Raw genomic sequence first — 11623 nt, forward strand, 5'->3', positions numbered from 1 at the left:
ATTCTTTAATATCCATATATATTATGATTATTTTTAATAGTATTTTCTTGAAAAAAAAAAGGGCCAAAATGAAATAGAATATAATATATATATATATATATACATATATAGCTATTTATTTCTCAAAATAAAAGTACCCTACAATATATAGGCGTGTCTACCAATATATCCCTAATAATGGGTTAGAATGTCCAACAGTTTTTGGCAAAGTCAATTTCAATTTTTTTATTTTTTTCTTATTTTTACACAAAAATTCTTTGATAAGCCATATATATCACCCGCTATATTAGCTCGGAGTTTTAATTAGACTTGTTAAGAGTATGTCATCTTCAACGTTTCATTGATCTATTTACAGTAATAGTAATTAAAATTCATGATAGTCACTCATAATAATAAATTTAGTTAAAATTATTATTTAAACCTTGATTTTAAAGGTGCATTTACTAGAAAATGTTTTCAATCAGACTCATAGAATAACTTGCTTAAGGAAATATAAGTTCTTTATTAAAAGAATTTTTCAAATAAATTATATATTTATTGGCCACATTGCTCTAAGTCTGATTTTTCAAGTGACAAACATTCAAATGTATTCACTTTATAAATACAAGTGCTTATTTTTCCTTTTCTTAAAGTCTTTATTTGAAAAATACTTTGCCTCATTTTATATAAGTTTAACACATCTTTTTTCCCTTTCCCAAATATAAGAGGTCCATAAATTAAGTATCGTAAATATGAGCGTTTTTTGACCCTGCATCTTTTTCCATAGGCACAACATAGTTCATCCCGGTCATGGAAAGTGTCAGAAAAAGAAAAGAGATTCGAACGTACCACTTCAAGTTGTAGATTGTACTCCCTTGCAGTTATGGGCATGGTGGAATGACATGGGGTTGATAGAACAAGGCATAATATTCAAATATTTGGGTTTCTTGACTATAATCATGCAAGTGGAACCTAAGAGAGATTGATCAAAGAACTGTTGTCCTTTTGGGATCCCACCAACAATAATTTTCGTTCTCAAATTTTGAAATGACCCCAACCTTGGAGGAAATAGCTGGCTTTACCGGGTTTGGAGTGAGGTTACATCATTAGAGGCTTATAGCCCCAAGGGGAATATCTATCAACAAATTTTTTCAACACTTGAACATTTGCAAAGTCAGGGAAAAATCATTAGACAAAAGTTGGATCTCATTACAGTTTTTGTATGATAGGTATGGAAGGGAGGACGGATTCAAGAAATTTGGAAGGACACTCAACAATAAGGGAAGTTTTGAAACATGGAAAGAGCACATACGTTTTGCTTTTATGGTAGCTTTGTTAGGAACAATGGTTTTTCCAAGAAGAGGCAGAAAGATTAACATCCTTTTGACCGAGGTAGTAAATATATTAATTGAGAAAAAGAATTATACCATCGTCCCCATGATTTTGGCTAATATCTACCGTGCTTTGACTGTCTGCCAGAAAGGGAAACATTTCTTCGAGGGATGCAACATATTGCTTCAACTATGGATAGTAGAACATCTTTACCGACCTCCTACGGTGGCAAGGTTCATTCAGGATCGAAGTGATTACATTACAAGTCATGCCAAAAGGGTGGAGAAGTACAGGTGTCCAGAAGGGGTCAATGCTTGGGTTGAACATTTTCGCTCGCTAAAGGAAGGTAAGATCACTTGGAATTATCCTTGGTTCCTTTGGGTAGAAGTCATACACATGTCGTCTGTTCGCCCTTTTTTATTATTGATGGGTATTAGGGGTGTGCAACCATACGTACCGCTGTGGGTTTTACATCAGTTAGGCAGGCGTCAAGTTCTACCTATCATAGAGGATTTGAAAGATTTTGTGTCCGAAGTTGGACCAGAGGTTCCCCTTCTTGAAGGATTCGCCCAAAAAATTTGGGATGGTTGTTTAGTCATGGGAATTGGAACGATGGTTAAAGAACGACACACAGGAGAAACTCACCCGGAATACTCCAATTGGCTTGAGCAACAACCTCGATTACAAGTTAGGCCGGAGAGATCTGTAAAATAACCAATAGACCATGAGGCTGAGATGAAAATAAAAATTGAGTTGGCTGTGCGTGATTACCTTGCGGAAAATCAGGAGTTAAGAGCAAATTTAGAGCTCGCTAGAGCCGCTCTAACCCAACAACAAGCAGAGTTCGACGAGGAAAGAGCCAAGGCAACTTAGAGAGAAACTTTGCTCCCAGGACAAGTTGATCTGGCAACAATTAGGGAGCACAAGTTGCGGAACTTGCGGTATCTCGACACTAACAATAGAGGACATGTGATCAAAAAAGTCAGACATATTTTGATCAAGAGAGAGCTCAGTGGATCCGTGAAAGGGGAAGATTTCGAGAGCAAATAGAGTCAGTCTCGACGCAAGAAAGATGTGCTAGAGAAATGGTGGCCTCCCGTGATCAATAGATAGGAGGATGGAATCAGACTTGCAATTCACTTCAATCAAAAGTCCGTCGTTTGGCTGATCGCACTGCCCAAATGGTTTTAGACTATCAAGAGATGAACCATGAACAATTTCTGGCTGAAGTACCTGAATTCACTGAGTACCTTATGACTTCGGTGCAAGATATACATCAGAGTGTAGGAGGTCGTGTAACATCACCATCTCCATGAGCGAGCAGATGGGGATGTAAGCATGACATTTATGTCTTTGGGATATGAGGGTTGATACAAACATTTGTTTCATTAGTGTCATTTTTTTAAGTTTAAGTCCTGTTTTATTTCATTCTACATTTCTACGCTTTGTCTAGGTCGTGTCTGTTTAAGATAGACTTTTGTTTGGCGATTTTCTCATCGTTTTCCTACTTATGTTCCAAGTATTGAAATGATATGTTAAGTTATGCTTATGTTTGGCTTCATTTTTTCCGTTAGTATAAATGAATAAATATATATAAATAGTAATATCTATATGTATATATCTATAACAACTATAAAAAATATATATTTAATTAAAAAAAAAGGGTTAATGTATATTCTCGAACTACGCAAAGATCTGATTCATGCACCAACATGATACGTAGGCAACCCAATGGGTTCGATCAAACCTTTTTAACAAGAATAACTAAAGAGGAGAAAAGCACTTAGATAAGCCGGGATGAAACATAAGGTCTTCCATATCAGGGGTATATATGTGGATGCAATGTGCACAATTTCTTAATATTAATCTGTTTGCTACTCCATTCAGAGAGAGAGAGAGAGAGAGAAATAAAGAGAGACATATTAGCTTAAAGGTGGTTGGTTTGTGGTTAAGTTGGCATCACATCCCTACAATACAAGGTCGAAAGGGTAAAAGAAAATGGCCCACAAAGACGGGAACGAGTCGGACAATGATGAGCTCCGAAACCCGATGACTTCACAAGAAAGTGTCAACAGAAGAGGTAAGGGCATTAAGACAACAAATGACAGAGATATATGAAGCTTGGACAAGTGGACAAGCTCCGCCGTCTTCAATCCACGACTATCTAAATACAAACATGCCGCCCTCTATCTAAGTGTCAACAAATGATCCCATTTATCCACTTGGATTCGTCCCCTGTACTAACACATCCAATGTTCTGGGACTTCTACGTTGTGCCCTTTGAGTGCACTTATGATGAGTAATCCCCTCTTCATGCCAACTATGCTGACTAATAGCATTCCAAATCCAACAATGGTGCCCAAATCCAAAAATGAACATTCATCCCAAGTTCTTCGTGACCATGGCTACACCCCTGAAGAGGCCCTTAAAATTCCAAGCTCTTATCCCCAGACTCATCAATATAGTCCCCCTTTCAAAATTGAGAAGCCAGTTAAGAACTAGGAACATGAAGAAATGACTAAGAAAATGAAGAGTTTGGAATAGAGTTTAAGAGATATGTGGGGACTAGGGGGCCACAAAGGCATTTTATTCAGCGATTTGTGCATGTTTCCCCACGTCCATTTGCCTGTTGGTTTTAAAACTCCAATGTTTGAGAAATACGATGGTCACAGAGACCCTATAGCTCATTTGAAGAGATGTTGCAATCAACTGAGGGGTGCATAGGGCAAAGAAGAGTTGCTTATGGCCTATTTTGGGGAAAGCCTAGTGGGAATTGCATCCGAATGGTTCATAGATCAGGATATTGTCAACTGGCATACATGGGATGATTTGGCTCGATGTTTTGTGCAACAATTCCAATATAATATTTACATTGTGCCAGACCGCTCCTTATTAGCCAACACGAGAAAAAAGACCACAAATTTTTTTCGTGAATATGCCGTTAGATGGAGGGAGCAAGCTGCTAGGGTTAAACCACCAATGAAGGAGTCAGAGATGATTGACGTTTTTCTCCAAGCGCAAGAACCTGATTACTTTCACTACTTGCTTTCTGCCGTCGGGAAGACATTCACTGAAGTTATTAAGGTTGGGGAAATGGTGGAAAATGGGATCAAGTCTTGAAAGATTGTAAGCCAAGTTGCCTTAAAAGCCACAACACAAGTGCTTCAAAATGGTCCTGGAAATATTGGAGGGAAGAAGAGAAGGGAGGATGTAGCTACGGTTGTATCAGCGCCTCAGACCTATGTCCAAGATAAACCCCCGCAACACTATTTTCCTCCCCAAACTCCACAATATCCCATCCCATACTCTCCATATCCCATTTTCAGCGCACATCCAATTGTCTCCCCTTCTTATCCGCAATGATGTGCCCCAATTCCTCAAAATCATCCACCACCCCCACAAATTCACCAAAATACTGTTAGACTTCCTTTTCGTCCTAGAAAAGAATACAAGAGGGGAAATGGAGCTAAGGATGAATTCACCCCTATTGGAGAATCATATGCTAGCTTGTTTAAAAAATTAAGGACGTTGAATGTTTTGAGTCCTATTGAAAGAAAGATGTCAAATCCTCCCCCAAGAAATCTAGATTATTCTCAACACTGCGCCTATTGTTCTGATCCCCCAGGGCACAACATAGAGAGGTGTTGGTACTTGAAAAAGGCAATTCAAGATTTGATCGATACTCATCGAATTATAGTTGAAAGCCCAAATAGATCAAACATCAATCAAAATCCATTGCCCAGGCATACTGAAACAAACATGTTAGAAATGATGAATGGTTGCGAAGAAGTTGCAGTCCCATACAAGCCAATCCTTAAGGTTGGAACTGGCATAGAAAATTCGGCGAATGTTGTTGACTTGACAAAAACGATGCCTTCAAGGGCAGAAAGGAGGTCGGAAAGGTTGAACCCATCAAACACCCACATCCTAACTGTGAAAGGAGCGCTTGAAGATGTTTGGGCAAGTCAAAGAGAGGCAAGTTTGGTTATTCCAAGAGGGCCAAACAAGCCTATCTTGGTCGTGCAAGGAGCCCATATTCCACCTGTGATCATTAGGCCAGTGTCCCAACTTCCAATGACTAATCCCAAGGCTGTCCCTTGGAATTATGAGCCCACCATCGTGACATACAAAGGGAAAAAATTCAATGAAGAAGTAGATGAAGTAGGAGGAATTACCCGTTCGGGAAGATGCTAAGCCCCAGCTGAATTAAGGAAAAATAAAAATGACCAAATGCAAGTTAAGAGTCCAGTCACTGAAGGGGAGGCGGAGGAGTTCTTAAGGAAGATGAAATTGTCAGACTACTCCATTGTGGAACAGTTAAGGAAAACCCCAGCCCAAATCTCTTTGTTGTCTTTTTTAATACATTCAAATGAACATCGTAAAACTGTAATGAAGATTCTGAATGAAGCACATGTTCCTAATGAAGTTATAGTGAGTCAGTTAGAGAAAATTGTTGGGAGAATCTTTGAGGTAAACCGCATCACCTTTTCAGATGATGAACTACCCATGGAGGGTACGAGACATAACCAAGGCCTTCATAGCACTGTAAAGTGTGAGCTTTCATATGTCACTCGAGTTCTAATTGACGGAGGATCTGGAGCAAATATCTGTCCCTTATCGACTCTACAAAAATTGAATGTTAGTGTCAAAAGGGTACGACCCAACAACGTATGTGTTAGAAATTTTGATGGGTAAAAAATATATGCCATTGGGGAGATAGAGCTCGTACTAAAAATAGGGCCTGTTGATTTCACCGTGAATTTTCAAGTGCTGAATATCAATGTATCCTACAATCTATTGTTGGGGAGACCATGGGTGAATAGGGTTGGGGCAGTCCCCTCTACGTTGCATCAAATGATTAAGTTTGTATACGATCGACAAGAGGTGATTGTTCATGGTGAGGGGGATCTGTCAGTCTACAAAGACTCTTCCCTCCCTTTTATCAAGGCGAATAATGAGAATGAGGCACTGGTTTATTAAGCTTTTGAGGTAGTGGTTGTTGAGCATATCCTCGAAGGAAATCTCATTTCAAAACCACAACTGCCCATGGCGTCCGTGATGATGGTAAATGAAATGTTGAAGCATAGGTTTGAACCAGGTAAAGGCTTGGGGATCTTCTTGCAAGGGAGAGCTTATCCTGTGAGTCCACAAAAGAGCCTTGGTACTTTTGGCTTAGGATACAAGCCCAGAGTCGAGGACAAAATGAAGGCCAAGAAGTAGAAGAGAGATGTATGGTCACTTACCAAGCCTATACCACCCATATACAAATCTTTCATCAAATCCCACATAACAGAATCTTTTGAGTCACCACATCCAGAGCCAGTGCTGGAGGTTCACGAAGAATTGATCAACTATTTTCAAGATTTATTTGTCGAGGCTGATATGGTTGAACTCGGAGAAGGCACTAGCGACAGAGATGTGCAATTCATTGGTCCTGATGTCCAGCTGAACAATTGGGAGGCCATTCCTCTTCCCATTAAGAATGAGTCTTGGTAGTCTGTCTTCTTTTTCTCTCTGCTATCCGATTTATTCAAGGGTTATAATTAAGATTTTGTCTTGTCGTTTTATTTCAAGCTCTCTATTTTCCTTTTCAATAGGATGTAATGGTGTTTTTATTTAAGTCTAATATATTTATTTGTTTTCTTCTATACAGTTCTTTCTATTCCTATTCTAGTGATATGACATATATGCAGAATTTTTCGCTAGATCTTAAAATCCAATCTAATCTTCGACCTAATCCTGAAATAATAAGTCAAGAAATCAAATATGATGAAGACAAAGTATTTGAATAAGTAAGCAGGGATTTCAAACATTTTGAGAATAAATCAAACCCAAACATGAGTGAAACTGAGACGATAAAATTAGGGGATCATGAAAATATTAAGGAGACTAAGATAAGTGTACATGCTCGACATCAAAATGAGGTTATAATCCAGGCTCTTTTTTATTACAAGAATGTTTTTGCGTCATCTTATGATGACATGCCTGGATTAAGCACTGACATGGTGGTTCACAGGTTGCTGATTGATCCTAAGTTCCCTCCGATAAAGCAAAAGCTGAGAAAGCTTAAAACTGACATGAGTGTAATAATTAAAGAGGAAATCACAAAACAACTTGAGGCCGAAGTCATTCGAGTCGCTCAATATCCTTCTTGGTTAGCCAACATTATACATGTCCCTAAGAAAGACAGCAAAGTTCGAATGTGTATTGATTATCGTGATTTGAACAAAGCAAGTCCAAAAGATGACTTTCCTTTGCCCAACATTCATATTTTGTTGGATAATTGTGCTAAACATGAGATTCATCTTTTGTGGATTGCTATGTGGGTTATCATCAGATTATTATGGATGATGAAGATGTAGAAAAAAAATATTTCATCACTCCATGGGGTACATATTGTTATCGGGTTATGCCTTTTGGGTTAAAAAATGCAGGGGCAACTTATATGAAGGCAATGACAACCATGTTTCATGATATGATGCATAAAGAAATCGAAGTTTATGTGGACGATGTGATCATTAAATCAAAAAACAGTCAAATCATGTACAAGATTTAAGAAGATTCTTCGAAAGGCTCCGCATGTATAATCTCAAGCTTAATCCTGCAAAATGTGTATTTGGAGTATCATCAGGAAAACTTTTGGGGTTTATAGTCAGTCGACGAGGTATCGAGTTTGATCCTTCAAAAATAAAAGCCATTCAGGAATTGCCACCTGCAAAGAACAAAACTGAGGTTATGAGCATTCTATGAAGGTTAAACTACATCAGTAGATTCATTGCTCAAACTCACAAAAACTTTGCGAGCCCATTTTTAAAGTTGTTAAAAAAGAATGCCACAGTTGAATGGACCGAAGAATGTCGAGAGGCTTTTGAAAGAATTAAGAATTACTTATCGAATCCCCCTGTGTTGGTTCCTCCCAAACCAGGTAGACCATTGATATTATATATGTCAGTACTAGATAATTCTTTTGGCTGTGTATTGGGTCAGCATGATGGCACTGGGAAGAAAGAGCAGGTCATTTATTACCTCAGCAAGAAATTTACCGTTTATGAATCAAAGTACACCCTTCTTGAAAGAACGTGTTGTGCCCTAACTTGGGTAGCACAGAAGTTGAAGCATTATCTTTCATCTTATACTACCTATCTCATTTCTCGTATGGATCCGTTAAAATATATTTTTCAAAAGCCCATGCCCACGGACAGGCTTGCGAAATGGAAAATATTACTCACAGAGTTTTTGACATTATCTATGTGACGCGGACCGCAATGAAAGCTCAAGCATTGGCAGATCATTTGGCAGAGAACCCTATTGATGAAGAATAAGAACCACTTAAGACCTATTTTCCAGACGAAGAAATATCTTGTATCGATGAAGTTATTCACGATAACAATCAAGGATGAAAGTTGTTCTTTGACGGTGCCTCTAACAAAAAAGGAGTTGGAATAGGAGCTGTTCTTATGTCTGAATCAGGGGAATATTACCCTATAACAACCCAACTTAGTTCTATTGTACTAATAATATGTCAGAGTATGAAGCTTGCATTTTGGATTTGAGGTTAGCTACTAACATGGGCATCCAAGAACTGTTAGTGTTAGGAGACTCAGACTTGCTAGTTCATCAAATTCAAGGAGAATGGGAAACTCGTGACCCAAAGCTCATACCATATCAACATTGTTTACAAGATCTCTGTCAACGATTCGTGTCGATAAGGTTTAGACACATTCCTAGAGTTCACAATGAGATTGTAGATGCATTGGCCACTTTATCTTCGATGCTCCAACATCCTGATGACGCTCATATCGATCCTTTATATATACAAATTCGTGGTCAACATGCTTATTGCAACATGGTTGAGGAGGAATTTGATGGTAAACCTTGGTTCCATGATATTAAAACATATCTTCAGTCTGAAGAATGTCCGTCGGATGCAACTAGTAATCAAAAAAGAACTATTCGGCGACTAGCTAGCGGGTTTTTCTTAAGCGGAGGCATATTGTACAAGAAAACACCTGATTTGGGTCTTCTAAGATGTGTAAATGCTAAAAAGGCTTCAACAATCATGATTGAAGTACACTCGAGAGTTTGTGGACCTCACATGAATGGATATGTTCTAGCCAAGAAAATACTTCTAGCAGGTTATTATTGGCTCACCATGGAGCGGGATTCCATCCAATTTGTTTGTAAATGTCATGAATGTCAAATACACGGTGATTTGATACACTCTCCCCCCTCTGAGTTGCATGCGATGTCTGCTCCATGGCTTTTCGTGGCATGAGGAATAGATGTGATTGGACCAATAGAATTAAAAGCATCGAATGGTCATAGGTTCATCCTGGTGGCCACTGATTATTTTACAAAGTGAGTGGAAGCAATAACTTTCAAGTCAGTGACAAAGAAGTTCGTGGTGGATTTCATTCATTTTAACGTCATCTGTCGATTTGGTATTCCAAAGGTAATTATTACCGATAATGCTGCAAATCTCAACAGTCGTTTAATGCAAGAGGTATGCCATCAATTTAAGATTGAGCATCGAAATTCGACTCCGTATCACCCAAAAGCAAATGGGGTTGTAGAAGTTGCTAACAAAAATATAAAAAAGATACTTCGTAAAATGGTGCAAGGTTCTCGACAATGGCATGAAAAGTTGCCTTTTGCTTTGTTGGGTTATCGCACTACAGTTCGTACGTCAGTGGGTGCCACCCCCTATTCGCTAGTATAAAGGACTGAGGCAGTTATACCTACAGAGGTTGAGATTCCGTCCTTACGGATTGTTGTAGAGGCTAAAATTGATGATGATGAGTGGATCAGAACACGGTTGGAGCAATTGAGTTTGATTGATGAGAAGCGATTGACATCAGTATGCCATGGACAATTGTACCAGAAAAGAATGGCATGAGCATACAACAAAAAGGTGCGTCCCAGACATTTCAAAGAGGGTCAATTAGTGTTGAGACACACCAGGCTGAAGGCAAAGGCAAATCTTCTCCAAATTAGAAAGGACCATTCATTGAAAAGAAGGTATTATCCAATGGTGCTCTTTACTTAGCAGATATAGAAGGCAAAATGACAGAATATTATATAGGCAAAAGTACTCATTACCCCCCTGAACTTGAAGCTTTTATACGGTGTACACCTAAACTAAATTCCGTTTTAATTACCCCCCCGAACTTGTTTATTCCTCTGCCGCGTACACCTTTTTCGTCCACCTGGCGTAGAAATTGACAACACACTCTACTAGGCGCGTGAGGAAGTGATTTTTTGCCACATCACAAAGCTACAACGGTAAAAAAAACGTAAAATCTCCATTTTTCTTTAATATTTGGCATATTTTAAACGAAAAATAGGGTAAAATGTAAATGAAAAGTAAAGGAAACAAAGATTAACACTTACTTGGTAAGAATTTCAGACAAATTTGAAATTTAATCGACCAACTTCACGTCTAGAAAAACCCAAATCCAAAAGGAGTTCCGCGAAATCAGCCCTTATTCAAAAATAACTTTTAAACAATGAATTTTAAATTTAAGAAATTTATTTTTTGCAATATTAATTTATCCAGGTGGAAATCCACATCACCACTTTTATGAATTTTAAATTTAAAAAATTTATTTATTGCAGTATTAATTTATCCAGGTGGCTATTATTTATCCAGGTGGAAATCCACATCACCAATTTAGACAGCTGACGCGCGCGTGTAGTCCCAACAGGAGTAGGTGGACGAAAAAGGTGTACGCGACGGAGGAATAAACAAGTTTGGGGGGGTAATTAAAACGGAATTTAGTTTAGGTGTACACCGTATAAAAAGCTTCAAGTTCAGGGGGGTAATGAGTACTTCTGCCTATTATATATGATGTGATTTTTCGGTATTAGAAACCCTTATGTTTGGACTTGACATTTCAAAGGTTGATGTAATGGAAATTCTTGGTTCTGTGTCTAAGTATTAATTCATATGTTCTCACCCTTACTTTCTTGGTTCTTTTGCATCCTTGGCTTTTCCATATAAAAGAAAAAAAGAAAAGAAAAAAAGAAAAGAAAAAAAGAAAAAAAAAGAGAAGAAAATCAAGCAACATGAACTACGTTTGACCTAATTCTTGTTTTGGCAAGATAGGTAAGCAACCCTGGCATTGGGTTCGGTCTAACCAAATAAAAAATCCAAAATTCCATATTTGCAAAAACTGGGGCAAAAGTCATTTTTTATTTTTTATTTTTATTTATTTATTTTCTATCCCAAAGCTAACGTCAATCCCATCATTTAAAGTCGTATTTGACCCTCCATCTTGTCATTTCTTTCTAACCTTGTATAAAAGTCGTGTTT

At 38.1% G+C, this 11623-nt stretch overlaps 1 protein-coding gene across 1 annotated transcript; it reads left to right on the forward strand.

The window, feature by feature from the left end:
- Nucleotides 1–8830: 8830 nt before the first annotated feature.
- Nucleotides 8831–10207, forward strand: LOC107063035 (uncharacterized). Its single transcript, XM_015314433.1, has 3 exons — nucleotides 8831–9487; nucleotides 9764–9992; nucleotides 10089–10207. The coding sequence occupies exons 1-3, from the start codon at nucleotides 8831–8833 to the stop codon at nucleotides 10205–10207; spliced, it is 1005 nt and encodes a 334-aa protein (XP_015169919.1).
- Nucleotides 10208–11623: the final 1416 nt, after the last annotated feature.

This window comes from Solanum tuberosum, unplaced genomic scaffold (genome assembly GCF_000226075.1).
Source record: "Solanum tuberosum cultivar DM 1-3 516 R44 unplaced genomic scaffold, SolTub_3.0 scf00013, whole genome shotgun sequence".
Classification (NCBI taxonomy): Eukaryota; Viridiplantae; Streptophyta; class Magnoliopsida; order Solanales; family Solanaceae; genus Solanum; species Solanum tuberosum.